The sequence below is a fragment of the Equus przewalskii genome, chromosome 10 (assembly GCF_037783145.1).
Source record: "Equus przewalskii isolate Varuska chromosome 10, EquPr2, whole genome shotgun sequence".
NCBI classification, from domain to species: domain Eukaryota; kingdom Metazoa; phylum Chordata; class Mammalia; order Perissodactyla; family Equidae; genus Equus; species Equus przewalskii.
In genome coordinates, this window is record NC_091840.1 from 2,414,608 (window position 1) to 2,430,242 (window position 15,635).

The 15,635-nt window shown below is 43.9% G+C and overlaps 1 protein-coding gene across 23 annotated transcripts in view; it reads right to left on the minus strand.

Moving 5' to 3' along the window:
• Window positions 1-15,635, minus strand: part of RPTOR (regulatory associated protein of MTOR complex 1) — a 404,605-nt gene that overhangs the window by 302,319 nt on the left and 86,651 nt on the right. For 19 of the 23 annotated variants that reach the window (XR_011523252.1, XR_011523251.1, XM_008514448.2 and 16 more), the window contains exons 2-3: window positions 15,074-15,176; window positions 3,305-3,387 (exon numbers count right to left, since the gene is read on the minus strand). Coding sequence is in view for 21 of the 23 variants with exons in the window: in XM_008514448.2 (XP_008512670.1) it covers window positions 3,305-3,387; window positions 15,074-15,176 (186 nt within the window). In the remaining 2 variants the exon portion in view is untranslated. The remainder of the gene's footprint in view (window positions 1-3,304; window positions 3,388-15,073; window positions 15,177-15,635) is intronic. The other 4 variants (XM_070561361.1, XM_070561363.1, XM_070561359.1 and 1 more) reach the window with 1 other exon arrangement.

Genomic DNA, 15,635 nt, shown 5'->3' on the forward strand with positions numbered 1-15,635 from the left:
CCGGCCACTTCAGAAAAAATATCACCGTCATGGTTTCTCTACATTCTTTGTTAACCTCAAATCACCTTTATCAAAATGTTTAATCTTGAATGGTTGAAGCTGGAAAAGTAAGGAGCCAAGAGCAGAAGCATTTCAGCACCGGAAGGAGATCAGGTCAAGGCCCTGCTCCTACAACGTGGCCAGGTTTTCAGTGGTTGATCTTCTGTACTTCCTGGATGGGATCATATAGCGGGATGCGCTAGCTTGTTCCCACCCACAGCACCGTGGAGGCAGGCGAGGATTTCCACAAACGTTAATGAAAATAACCTCATTTCCAGTTGCCCAACCTTTGTGAGTCTTGCAATAAAGGGTACAGAGAAAGAGAAAACCAGATCTATGGGCATCTACATCAAAGGTCTAGAAATTTAATAATGTTCCTGTTGTTTTATTGCAGATGCACATCAACATCTCTTTATTACTGTGGAAACCTCGAGAGCCCTATAGAATGCAATAAAGTGGTGTGTGTTTAGCTTTGTAATGTTTCAAAGGACCCTGATTTACAGTTAGGAACCAGGCACCTTGCACACAAGCATCTGAGCTTGGTAATTGCCTCATGTTTTGTGCAAACTCTATGAGGCAGCATGAGGCCTGCCGCACACTGAGAACCAGGCTATGGGATGCCAGGCCTCCCTCCCTCTCCTGTAACCCACATGAAGTTAGGAGAGCAGAGGAGTGAGCCACTTGCAACAGGGCGTGGACTATTACTACCCAGTGCACAAGGCATAGCTCCACAACTGACATCAGCGGCAGGCAGGTATCCTGCTACAACCACTACCTTAGGCTGGTTTCTGAAATAGACAAGTCCCACTAATGGTTTGTACCAGTAAAATTGTAAACATTTTTATCATACTTAAAAATGAATGCAATGGTCTTGGCATTCAAAAAAGAAAATATTAAGTATTCATTGTTGTGGTTCTGCTTCCTGAATGCAGGCAAAAGACCCCACTCTGTGTGCATGAACTGCTTCTTTCTAGGTTGCAGCTGTACTTTATTCCAATTCCATTTTACAAACCAACCCAGATGGAATCCCACCCGCCCTGGTACACGACACCTCTCCCTAAGCATCGTGGAATCTGGAAACAAAGAACCTCGGCAGCCCTTTGAACTCTCTCTCCTTCAAAAAATTATTTTGCAGATCCATTCTTGAAATCTCATTGACTTTAACAAATTTTCTCAGACTAACCGTCTACCAAGAGGACTGCACTCCTTTATATGGATGCTCGCCACCTGAGGTTAGCCCTCCCACTCTCACTCTCAATCCTATACGTGATACTACACCGTCATTTTGGGATCTGCAGTTATTTCCCTATACACAAACGTGCCTGCCTTACATGGTAACGCCTCTTCCAGATGCCACAGGAGACATCTGCTCTTAGACAGATTCACTGTCAGCAAGCACAAACTAGCTGAGATGTACCCAAGCTAAACTAATAATAAAGCTAGCAGTACATCAACTCTTAGCACTCCAAAAAAAATGGTAAATCATACCAAACGGAATAAGCATACAATATTCTGAGATATTAGACAAGTGTTCTGAAAGATTGTATCTTTTCATGTAATAATTCTTTAAAAGGAAGGAAGTAATTAAAACAGCAGAGACACATTCTATGAGGAACACATTGGCAGATGTGAATTTATCTGGTTATAATCTCTTTCAAACAAAAGTATCCAGCAAAAAGCAAAAGCATTAAGTCAAACCCAGGAGATGGTGAGAAGCAGCAAAGTCAGAAAGGCATTCTTTTAAATTTAAATACGCTGGTTCTCAACCTTCTAGACGCCAGTGACGTCATGTCTTCCGATGTTACTTGTGTGCGTCGTCCCACGTGGACTGCAAGGGCTGTCTGCGCCACTCACTCACCCTTAAGTGCCTGTCTAGCCTTGCTGAGATCTTGGAATATCCTCAAAGTCCTCAAAGAAGCTACTTCCTACTGCTAAAACCAGGCACCTCAACTGTTTGTAAAGGAATACACCACCAAAACCTCTCTCCAGTCCTCATCCAAGCCCCAGACGCATCGCATTCTCAGGAAAAAGGCTACTGAATTTTTATATAAACTATCAAGAGGTAACAAATTTGCTGGAGGAAAAAGCAAAGCCTTTAGGCATAGATCAAAATCGCCACTAAGAAACTGCCTTCTAAGGAATAAGAGCCCATTATTATCAACTTGACAGGTTAGAAACGAAAAGGACAAAGCTCCACCCTGAGACACAGAGATGTTTCATAACTGTTAGTCACCCCAGCACAATGAGCCACAGCAGAAATTACCATTACAGGGGACCGTTAGAGGCAGGATCAAACCATTTCTGGTATTCTCTTGTCTTAGAATGTAAATAATGTACAAAGAATTCCTAAATTCTAGATCCTGTGGACAAATGATCCACAAATGAAAATCCCAAGCAGGCAGTGTTCACCGGGGTCTCCAAGACATTTGCTTCTATTGGGCTTACACCCAAAAATGAAGAGCAAAGACTCACAGGAGCCATGCAGACGAGCCTTCCTCATCACGTCCTTGAGATAATTCCAGAACCAGCCTGTCACACAAAGCTGAACGGAAAGACACCTCCACAAACACCCCAAATTTCTGTCTACTAAGATTATTAAATCCTCAAACTGGTTAATGAGAAAGGCTAAAGGAAATAGGTCTCTGGGTGGTTTACAAATAACTAAGATCTTAAAGGGAATTTGACACAATTATCATATTCCATGCCACTTTTCTTTAAAAGAAAAACAAAACTGTAAGATATAAGCAACAAAAGACACAGTAATTGGTAACTGGCTCCCGAAAAAGAACTTTACCTTTTGAATCAAAGACAAAGCATAAATAGGTGTCATCTTTTGAATGTTGAGTGCTTTTTTTCTCAACTGTTTGAAAATTGAAGGTGGGAAAAATAGCTCTAACTAGTTGAGAGTGTAGAAAAGTTACTGCAAATACATTTCCTGTGCAAAAAAATGCACAGGATTTAATGCACAGAATGATTTAAGAGTAACATGCAAAAAATGCTTTTTATTTTCTAAAGAAAAACTTAGGCAAAACAAATAAGAGACCAGCCAATTCCTGACTCACACTAGTGCCTGTGCTGTCATTAAGAAGCAGCAGAGCGAATCGTCAGAGCAGAGGGGACCCGCAGGCACGCGGGGCGGAGTGTCCAGTCACCGAATGCGATGAGGGGATCATCTGTACTGACTTGGATTCAAAGACTGTTTAAAACCAAGGAATTGAAGTTTCCCCGTAAGAAAGAAAGAGAAAAGCAAATAAAGAATGCTTACCCTTGGCTGCCAGTTCTCGTACTGCTTCTGTAAATTTGCACCAATGGTTTCCAGAGCTTTCTGAGGACCCATTGACAGAGGATCTGAGGAAGCAAGGAAAAGGAGAAAGTTCTTTATAGGTGCATTTCCTCCTCTGCTAAGCGTCTCTTTCAGAGTTCCCTCTTACATAATTCACTTCCAAGTCACCTGCGACTAAAGATGGCAAAACGGGGCCTGAGGTTTATCAACCTCTTCCTCTTAACCAGAGCCTTCCCACGGGCTTCTTAAACTCAAAGTTATGCACATATACTTAGTTTAAGATAGGGGGCCAGCCTGGTGGCGCAGCGGTTAAGTTCACACGTTCCGCTTCTTGGCTGCCCGGGGTTTGCCGGTTCGGATCCCAGGTGTGGACATGGCACCGCTTGGCAAAAGTCATGCTGTGGCAGGCGTCCCACATATAAAGCAGAGGAAGATGGGCATGGATGTTAGCTCAGGGCCAGTCTTCCTCAGCAAAAAGAGGAGGATTGGCAGATGTTAGCTCAGGGCTAATCTTCCTCAAAGAAAAAAAAAAAGTTAGATAGCATCGCAAGGCTTTAAACAAAAGAGCAGAAGTCCCCTGCTCTCCCCATGCCCATCCCAAGCCCCACTTCTCAGAAGCAACCACTTTCAACTCCATCAGCTGTTGCTTCTGATATTTACCACCATTTTTCTAAAAATATGCTTATATTTCTACTTTTTGTGTTCATTGTAGATATCAGCAACGATCCTTCTACAGAGAACAGGATCGTCCTCTCTTCCACCCCCATCCCACTCACCATTTCCCCAGTCTCCCAAAGGAGTACATCACATTTTTATTAAATTAAGATTCACTGTCCACGTTGGTGTGCCTGTGGAAACACCACTCAACGCCGAGCCAGTCGGTGTGCTCAGCGGCACCTTTCCTGCCTTGTGTCTCAATCCCCTTGTCCCATGCACTGACACCAATCCCGCCCCACTCCCCCAGAGCCCCCTCACACACTGTCCTCCGCACAGTTAAGTGGATCGGTTAGCCTCGTCCTTCTCCCTGGCCACCCACTGTACAATCCCACCTTGGCAGAGGACATAAGATTCCTCTTTGTAGAAATGGCAGGCTCCCAAGAAAAGAGCCTCAAGGAATCTGGGGACAATAACAAAAGGTCTAAGGTTTGTGTCATCGGTGTCTCAGAATGAGAAAAGTAAGCACAGAACTCAAAAAATAGGTGAAGACATAATGCCTGATAACTCCTCAAATTTGGCAAGAGACGAAAACTTATAGATTCAAGAAGCTCAGTGAACCATAAACAGGATTAACCCAAGGAAATCTACATCCAGACACATCATAATCAAATTGCTAAAAAGGAAAGACAGAGAAAAGTACTTAGAGAAAAATCAGATCACAAAGGATCACGAATGAGAAAAGCTCAGGGCTTCCCAACAGCACTGAACACTGGACAAAATAGAGCAAGGCCTTCAAATCGTCTGTGAAAGTACTGCTAACCTGGTATTCAGGTTTCAGGGTAAAACAGAGGTCTTTTCAGACATGCAAACATTCACAAAATCTGTGCCTCATGTTTCTATTCTCGGGAAATAAACCACAAAAGAAGGCAACAAAGGATCCAGGAAACGTGGGAGAGACACAGACAGACAGAAAGAGAAAGGGACAGAGAGGGAGAGGGAGAGAGAGAGTCCACAAGATACCCATGTACCAGATCTAGAGACCAAGGAGTCCAAAAGGAGCTAAAGGGGTGTTTAAAAAAAAAAAACTAATAGATTATTTGAGCACCAGAAAAATTATCAATAGCATCTGACAGACCTACTGGAATGTATGTAAAAAATAAAATAAACTCAAGTTCACAGAAAATTTAGCGATTAAAAGTAACCAGCAAATTGTAACTACTGGGGAAAAAACTATATATAGAAACATGGAAAGAATCAACCAGAGGACCCCCTCTGGGAAGGGCAGGATGTGAGACAGCTTTTTCTTAATCCACTTTTTAGTACTATTTGATTTTTAGGCTGCATGTATGGGTTACTTTGATAAAAAAATAAAAATGAATTATAGAATTAAGTAACAGGATTTTAGAGCTGGAAGGGACCTTTACCAGGAGTATGTCAAGTCATCAAGGACTTTTCAAAATAGAGATGCCAGGCCCCACCCTGGAGAGTCTAACTCAATAGCCTCAGGAGAGCCCAGTCAGCTAACGAGCACCTCTGGCTGAGGAAAACTTGGTGAAAATCAGGTTATAACTAACTTATCTGGAAGAAGCATGGTAAATTTGTTTTAACCCATAACTAAAGAAATGAGCCATTAGTCTTCATCGCTGTTTGTTCTGGGAGGAACAGAGTGCTAAGGTCTCAAAAGAATTATAATGACCCCAATCATCTCTGCTGTAATCTGAATCACAAAACTGGCAAGAGACAGGAATGAATTGGGATCTGAAAAACAAAAATTAAGGGCCACTAAAGTGCATGAACAAAGCAAAGGGAAGCAGAAAATAGCTTTCACAAATAGAAACCATGCAAACAGCTGGCCATGCCCTGTGCATGATGACCAGCAGAGTCAGTGCAAGAGCTGGTTTGAAAGCAGAGAACTCATCCATCCACATGTCCATGGAGCACCCATGTGGTCAGCACTCTGGCTGTAATCTATGCTTAAGAGAACAGAAATGGCTTCCTTTGTAAAAACATAAAAGGCCTGTCCAGGAATCACACTGACCAATGGCAATTCTTATGCATGCCCTCTAAGGAACCATGACAAAGGGAGAGAAGGAGTTCCAAAGGGACTAAAGCTATACCTCTTCCTTGAACTTCATCCCTTGGAAAGCCCAGGCCCTCCACCCTGACACCATCTTTTCCCCGGTATTCCCAAAGAGGGCATGTCGAAAGCGTGCCAGAGTTGGAGACAGCCACTGCCACACTTCTCTGTGCCTCCCACCAACATTCCAGCAGACACTAGAAACCCTCATTAGTAGTGGCAGCTGACAGCAGCACCCGCTCTTCTTTCCCTGGTGTTGGATAAAAACACCTGCCCAGGGAATGCAAACTGGTACAGCCACTATGGAAAACAGTATGGAGATTTCTCAAAAAGTTAAAAATAGAAATACCCTATGACCCAGCCATCCCATTACTGGGTATCTATCCTAAGAACCTGAAATCAGAAATCCCAAGAGTCCCTTGCACCCCTATGTTCATCACAGCATTATTTACAATAGCCAAGAAGTGGAACCAACCTACATGCCCAGAAACTGATGATTGGATAAAGAAGATGTGGTATATATACACAATGGAATACTACTCAGCCATAAAAAAAGACAAAATTGGCCCATTCACAGCAACGTGGATGGACCTCGAGGGTATTATGTTAAGCGAAATAAGCCAGTCAGAGAAAGACGAACTCTATATGACTCCACCCATAGGTGGAAGTTAGTATATTGATAAGGAGATCTGATCGGTGCTTACCAGGGAAAAGGGGGGGTAGGGGGAGGGCACAAAGGGGGAAGTGGTGTACCCACAACATGACTAACAAAAATGTACAACTGAAATCTCACAAGGTTGTAATCTATCATAACATTAATAAAAAAAAAAAAAAAAAAAAAAAAAACACCTGCCCAGGCTGGCCCCGTGGCCAAGTGGTTAAGTTCACAGGCTCCGCTTCAGAGGCCCAGGGTTTCGCCAGTTCGGATCCTGGGCGTGGACATGGTACTGCTCATCATGCTACGCTGAGGCAGCGTCCCACGTGCCACATCTTGAAGGACCTACAACTAGAATATACGACTATGTACTGCGGAGCTTTGGAGAGAAGAAGAAAGGAAAAAAAAAATAAGATTGGCAACAGAAGTTAGCTCAGGACCAATCTTTAAAAAAACAAATAAATAAATAAACACCTGCCCACCCAAGGAAGAGACAAGGGCCACTACTGGCCGTTCATCAGGCTGTGATCAACTAAGTGGGGCTGTCATATCCTATCTACTGGGAATCCCTGTGGCCGATTAACTTTATGGTTTCCTCCCAAGAATATGACAGTGAGTGGGAGAGAGGAAGAAATAAGAGAGAGAAGGGAAGAGGGGGAAAGAATGAGGATAACTAAAATGATGTGTTTAATACTACATTAACTAAAATAAACGAAACAATAATTTAAATAAACTAAAATTAAATTCCTGGACGGATATTGCTGACAATGTTATTAATCTGATGTGGGGTAAAGTGGACAGAACATAAATTTAAAATTGTAGTTCTGTCTTAATAAAACTCTTCTAATGCCTTCATGGGTTTCCACTTAATGAATGAAGTGGGTGAGTGAGTGGACAGGTGGCGGGTGGGTGGATGGATGGATGAAAGGGAAAGTTGGCATCTGTATAAAATTTTAGCTCTTCATAAGTTTTCCTATCTGCAAGCTTTTCAGCATAACTCCTCTGTATTTCATGATGCTTAGCACTTTACATTGACAGGAACTTAGTCTAATCTCCCTCATAACACAGAAGAGAAAGCTGAAGTTTAAAGTGGTCAAATGACTTGGTGCAAGGTCACAAAGGTTATTGCTGGTGCTGGCATTCAATCAAACTGAAAAGTGGAGCATTTTTTTTACCTCCCCATCATCTCACACACACAACTAGATTACCAAGTTCTATCCATTTTTCTTTCAAAAGAGTCCATGCTCCATCATCAACTACTAACATGTTGGTCCAAATCACAGCGCCTCATGCTGACAATACTGGGACTCTCCTTCCTCCTTGCTGGGGCCCTGAAGATTCTGAAGAAGGCAGAACCCCAGGAGCAGGGCTCCACTGACCTAGTCTCCTCTCAATCCACCCTGAAGATGTGCACAGGTGAACCCTTTTAAACTAATGCTTCTTTGATGTCACTCCTCCCCTTCAAAGCCTCCAGTGCCTCCTGGTGCTCCCACTTAGATGACACGCAGAATAAGCGAAACTAACATAACTGTCAGGAGAGTGGACCCCTGGGGGACAGGGGGTGACCAGAAAGTGACAAGAGACATGACTGGGCTTCGGGGTCGCTGGTAATACTGTTTCTTGATCTGGGTATGATCAGTTTGGGAAAAGCTGTAAACTACACGCTTGGCTTAGTGCACGTTTCTGTGTGTATGCCACACGTCAGTACAAATCTAAAATTAAAAAAATATGCAGAGCTCACTGCTCAAAGAGCGTTTGCACTTCTTTGTAGCTTGTATTTAGTGAACACTTCGTGAGTATTTGTTAATTGACTTATTAACTGAGTACTGCCTACTAGATCAAATGCAAATTTCTCTGCACGGCTTTCAAGGACTCTGCCACTAATTAGTGTGTAACCTTGAGTAACTAATTTTTGATTGAGAAAATTCATAATGGCAAAAGGGCCACTTTGAAATTAGAAATGGTTTTTAATGGCTCTGTATTATATTAGCCATAACATCATCTACATATGTTTTATAATTAGTAGCATACATAGTGAGAGGCATTTCATCTTCCTGAGCTTGAGGGCAGAGCTGGGAGCCCCCTGGCTGGATGGCCCCATGGTAGTAATGCTCCAGCGAATGGCTGGACTACAGCCCTCCCAGAGCCTTAGGGTTTTACCATGGGAGCCATAATCCTACAGGAGCCTTCTCTACAATCCAGCCCCATCCTAAACATTCAGTATCACTTCCCACATATCCACAAGATAGATTAAGTCCCTGTGTTGGCTACTGCTGTGTTATACAAACACCAGGGGCTGGATCGATTTTCAACAGAGCTGATGGAGATGGTTGGATGCCCTGTTTTATAGTACAGGCCTCGACATTTACAAAAAAGTCACTTTGGATAAGAGAGAAGGAGAAAGGCTCCAAGCAGTTACACAGTCCTCCTTCGGGAGAAACGGAGGTACTATATGAGAGGCCAGCGCCAATGCACAGAGAAAATAGGGTTTTAAACCAGAAGCCCCTAAGAGCAAAGGCTCTGGCTACAAGCACAGAGGTGAGCCAGAGCATATGGCAGCAGGTGCCCCTGACACCCACCATACCCAAGCGAAGCCCAGTGAATGCTCCAAGGGCTCAGCCCCCCACAGCTGAGCTGCTCCTTGGGCTCTTTGCTCTTGCCTCCCCCTGCAAAGCCCCCTCCCTCCACGTGGCCTGGCCTGATTCCTCCACCCCTAGCATCTTCTGAACTCCTAGGCCACTCCAGGTGGAGCTATCTCACAGGTGCCAGCCTTATCTCCCCAGCTACATCACAAGTGCCTTGCAAGCAAGGAGCACCACCCACATATCTTCAGGTACACCACTGTGCTTCACACCTAAGTTTTCACTTAATAAACATTTGTTGACCAACCTGACTGATCTATCAGTCCCAAGTCTGCTGTAAGAATCAAACAACAAAATCTGTGAAAGTTCTGTCTAGAGCTACGCAAAGGTCAACCATCACAATTTTCAGCTCATCTACCCAGGGTCTCTTAACACCCACGTTTGGGGAGGGGAGAAGAAGATACTTTTCTCTAAGGAATGAGAGAAAAAAACAAAGCAAAGAGCCTCCCAAACGTTTCCAGAGGATAACAGAATTTCCTAGCATCTGACAAACCTTTAGCATCCTTACCTCTTATGATACACGGCTACCATTAGCTAGCACATAAAAAATATCTCAGCTAAATTAGACTTCCTCCTGCTCAGCATTCCGCTCATCGATACTCTGCTTTCAAACACAGATATTTCACCAACAGGTATGGGGCACACACCGTTCTTTAGCGGGATTGTTTTCAGTATTACTGTTGTAGCATTTAACGTCAGGCCATAAAACAAAACAGCCTCTCCCCTGCTTCTCTGGAAAGAGACGAGTGTTACTTCCATGAAATAAAACATCATCTTATTACCTAGACGAATGAAGGGCAGGGGTGGGGAGAGGTGTTGACAGTCAGCATGTTAGAGCCCGGAAAATGCCTGACAGCTTTCAACGTCCACATCTTCGCTCATTCCCAACACGCCACTCAGGTCCATGCGCTCATTCCTTACTCCGCCGGAATCCCAAATCTGAGCCCTTCCTGTGCAAGAGCCACGGCAGCGAGGGGTAGCTGACTGTCAGTGAGGCCACGCAGTCGCTTCAGAGGAGCACAGTGCATCTCCACTGGTTTATTCTGGCAATAAAGGTTCCTGTCACCACCGGAAAACCTACGTGGCCACTGGATGAACACTTACACATACGTTCCCTGAGCCTCTGGAAGCAGTACTCTCTCCACCGTGTGAGGAGGCAATGCACGCACAGGTACACAAAAACAGACTGAAAAGTAGGAATCTATTTCTCAAGCTACCCACAGCCCGCGTGCCTGAGATCAGAGCAGTTCCAAGGAGCATGGTCTCCGTTGGTTGGACATGTGCCTGCAGCTGAAAAGCAATTAACTCCTAAACCCCCTGCCCCATGAACAGAGACCCCCACGCGCACAGGCCTAAGGTAAAGCACGCAAGACTCTCGGGTTGACACCTGATATATTTAATGTCTACTTTGTAAAATAAAATGAGAGACATCATGCATTTTACTACCAGACACCTGGTAGAGACAGCCAGCCCGGGTGGAGCAGCTGTCCCACTAGGCAGGCCCACGGAAGAAGTGGGTGCAGAAGACATGGTTCTTTCTCCTCTTTTAGAGTGAGCACACAGAACAAAGCAGAAGAGGTGCAGATGCAGGAAGCAGGTCAAGTTTCCACCCAGCCCCCTACAGCCTGCCTGGCCCCCAACTCTCACTCAACTGCTGCCACGGCTTGTGATAACGCCGACCTGAAACTCCTCATCAGTACCACCCGGCCCTGCTCCCACCTCTGCCTGCCCAGCAGGGTTTCTGTCACAGGAAGCACCCCTCCCAACACTCTCAGGGCCCTGGCTCTGCTCCTCTCCCTCTGGTCACTGCTCATTCTCAGCAGGTGACCTCCCTGAAGTCCCCTTCTCCAACCAGTAGGCCCTCCCAGCTGTCTGCTGGAAGCTGGCTCTACCCTGAGCATCCCAGAAGCACCTTAATCCCCAGCTGGTCCCCAACTCTCAATCTTAGTTACTGCTACATCATCATCCTTGGGCTGGCCAAGCCAGAAAAACCTAAAGCACTGGGTGAAAATGCTGAAATCCCTTCTTGAACAATCCTAAAGCCATTAGGTGCGTCTGGGCAAGGTTGGCATCTGCTCCAGGATGAGGGGAACTGTGGTGGCCTGGAATGAGCTGTCAGAGAAAGAAGGCATGTCCATGGAGAGGTGTCCCACATGGGGTGTTGGAGCCCAGGGAACGAGGAGGACAGACACCTGTGGGGAAACACTTGGTGCAGGATATAGGAGTCTGAGAGGGTGCTGACAGCAGGGATGAGAAGCTGGTTCACACAGCAGGATTCATCAAATTAGGAAATATATTAAGGATAAAGGATACCAAAGTTCTCACCGTCAGAAGAGGGAGTTACAAATATGGAATTCCTGTTGGGTTGGAATGAGAGGCATGAGTGTAAATGCACGTATATAGATAGTACAGAAATACAGATAGGAATGTGTGTATACACATAGAAACACATACACACATTATGCACACACATGCATGAATGTGTCCCCCTGCTCTGTCCAATGAGAGAGGTCCTGGGAACAACATCACTAGTTCCAGTGAGCACACCCGGCACCCAGATCCTGGGTTCTAAATTCCAGAAGCTACTAACAGGAGAAAAGGCTGATAGCAGGAATGGGGCAGGAAAGAAGAGGATGAGCCAGAGAGGAAGGAAGTACTCAAAGAACAATGGAAGCAAGACGGAAGGCCATATAAGCCCATGGGAATGTGTCCTTGCTGGCTAAATGGGAAACAAGTCGAGTACCAAGATAAATGACAGTAGTAACGAATTATAATCCACTGAATAAAAAAGGAACAATGAATTCAAACTGAATAAACTGAAAGTCTGATGAGGAGAGGAACATTTACACAGCCAAAGCACTACTTCCCCAAAATACTTATTAACTACAAAGAGGAAAGGGAGATTTCTCAGCAAGGAGTTCCAGCAGGCACCAACTTAATCAAGTGATAAGAGAGTTGCATAACTAGTAATGGGATAAACCAAAATCACGTGCCACCTCATAGGACACCATGGGAAGAAGGCAGAAAGAGGCATCATTGAGATTTAATCCTGAGGAAACATAAGGGACGGTCCGCTAAACAAAGAGCCTGTGACCTGCTGAACAGCAAGATCATGAAGGTCAAGGAAAGACTGGGATCTTTGCTCCAGGTTGAATGAGACTAAATTAAGGGCCACGCATGATACTGAGCAGGGTTCTTGTGCCGTAAGGACATTATTGGGACAACTGGCAAACCTGGATGCAGTCTGAGGCTTACACGGTAGTACAGTGTGCATGTTAATTCCCTGATTCTGATGACCGAGTTGTGATTAGGAAAGAGAAATTCTCATTGGTAGGAATTGCACACTAAAGGATTCAGAGGTGATGGAGCATCATTCACCAGCTTACTCTCAAATGAATCGGGAAAAAACTGCTTAGTACTGCACTTGCAACTTTTGATTTTTTTTCCAAAAATAAAAATTAAAATACATACTGCTAGATACCACTGCAAATTGGCTGACTCAAATCTCTAGGATTCTTTTTTTCCTTACACCATATTGTTAAAATTACCATCACAAGGACCAGCCATACCCACTTTTTAACAAAGGCCAAAGGAAATTTTTCAACTTAGAAAAGGCATATGCCCTTCTGAACTCAAAATCCATTGAAATGATTACAAAGTAGATTATATTCTGAAATTGCAGAAAATTTTTTAAAACACAATATAAAAAAATCTATTCATTTGCTTGCTTCCTTCCAAGAAGGAAATAAGGAATCTGTTTCATTTTCATTAGCACTGTTCCATAAATACTGATCAAAGAGATTACGTGAGGTGTGACGGAGGGTTCTTCCAGTTCTTTTTATTAGAGGGTGGGGTAAAGGACCACTAGAGAATCTAATAAAAATCAAGCGTCCTTGGCCTGAAAGGTGCAGTTCTACGCTGACACCACCACCCCCACAATCCCACAGGGTTCACTCTCCCCAGGAGCACACCGGGATCCAGGTTGAGAAGCCCTATTCTAAAAAACCTAACACAGGAGTACTTAAAGAGGGAGAAAATAGAAAACAATTGATTAAATTCAGTTTGACAAGGGATAAATGAAGCGGAAACAGCCAGTGGTGGCTAATCAGAAGTCAATTTCAACAGGCACAGTCACCAGGAGATGGCAGAGGGCCAAGAAAGCAGCTAAGAAAACTGGCCACAGAAAACGATCACTGTCACTGGGAAGGGGACAAGGGGCCTAGGACTGTCATCGTAAGACACCCCCAAATAGTGAGACAAGCAAGTAAAGTGGGAAAAACTTTTTTCCAATTCAGATTAGAATAATTTGTCATTTTTATTTAAAGTCGATAAAGGGAATTTCTGCTTTTGCTTAGGATGGAGAAAGCTGGGAGAGGCGGACAGATGTTGCCCCCAATCCCATCAGTAAGAGAAAGGTGAATAATCAACAATGGAAACAAAGGAAAATCCACACAGACATGGCCTCATTGGTAAATTACACCAAAATTTAGAGAAGAAATAATACCCAATTCAATACAAACTCTTCCATAAAACAGAAAAGACGGGAATACTTCTCAACTCACTTCATGAGGCCAGCATTATCTTGGTACCAAAACCAGACAAAGATGTTGCAAGAAACGGAAACTATAGCCTGATATCCCTGATAAACAGAGACGCAAAATTCCTTAACAAAACACTAGGCATCACATCCAGCAATATAGAAAAAAGATAATACAAATTAGTTCAATTCTAGAACTTCAAGGTTGGCTCAACAACCAAAACTCAATGAATATAATTCACTACATCAACAGACTAAAAAAGAAAAGCCAGGGGCCAGCCCTGTGGCTGAGTGGTTGAGATTGCATGCTCCGCTTCGGCGGCCCAGGGTTTCACCGGTTCGGATCCTGGGTGTGGACATGGCACCACTCATCAGGCCACACTGAGGCGGCATCTCACATGCGGAGCCAGAAGGACCTACAACTAGAATAGACAACTATGTACTGCGGGGCTTTGGGGAGAAAGGAAAAACAAAAGATTTGCAACAGATGCAAATCAGGTGCCAATCTTCAGAAAAAAAAAACAGCCAGGTGATTATCTCAAGAGATGTTGAGAAAGCATTTTGTAAGGTTCAACATTGATTCTTGACAAAAACTCTTAGCAAACTGAGAAGAAAAGTGAACTTCTTACTTTATAAAAGGCATCTGAAAAATAACTCTGGCTAATGTCACACTTAATGGTAAGAGCCTAATGGTCAGAAACAAGTGAAGGTTACACACACTCTCATCACTTCCATTCAACACTGGACTAAAGATGCTCCGGGGAGGATGATGACAAAGAATTGAGCAGGCCTTCTTGTGCAACGAACTAGGACTCCTTGCTGTGGAAGTGAAGTACCTGCATACAGGTATCCGTCATTACATTTTAAGTGTATATAGCTACTATTATGTGCCAGATACAGGGCAAATTTAAATGAGAAAATTATATAATCCAACAGTCACTATTTTATTAATTTTCCTTGAAACACTTTCTCCACTACAAATCATAGTGAATGCATCTAAAATAACTTAAATGTTACGTAACTCCAAAAAGAAATAAAAGCCTCAGATTTACACATACTAGTGACAGGCCTCCACTGGCCCAGGGCAGTGGAAGACAAGGCCTGCCAAGCCCAGAACCGCTACAAAGTGACCTTCGAACACAGTGACCTTGGAGACAGGCTGTAAGGAGGGACCCATGCTTACCGATCCAGCATTCTAAGCGTGCACAGGGGGTGGTCTTCACCACATCTGGAGGGTCCACACCGACATTCAAGCACAAAACTAAGGCAACACTGACGGTCTTCATCTGGAAACACAACAGAAAAAACAAATATTTCAATGTGCAACTCACTGACGCAGCTGTTGCTAAAATGTCCCGGGAACAGACAAAGCCCTCTCCCCACCACTCTGCCTCTCCAGCCATTCTTCGCTCACCTACTGCCTGTGCCGCACGGTATTATTTCACAAGTGACTTCCATCCTGGAAGACGGGGTTTCAGAGTAAAGTGGGTGGATGGGGAGGGGCTCATGGCAGCAGAGGCCTTTTTCTCAGGCTCCCTTATGATACATTTCCAGAAGCAAAATTTTTTGATCAAAAGACATAAACATTTTAAGGCACTTGATATATTCTGCCAAATTACTTTACAAAAACTTTGTACAAATTTACACTCTGACCACCCTATCACTATTCTTGTTATGTAACATAGTTAAATCATTTGATAAGAGAAAAATTGTCATAGGGATTTAGTTTGCATTCTTCAGGATTA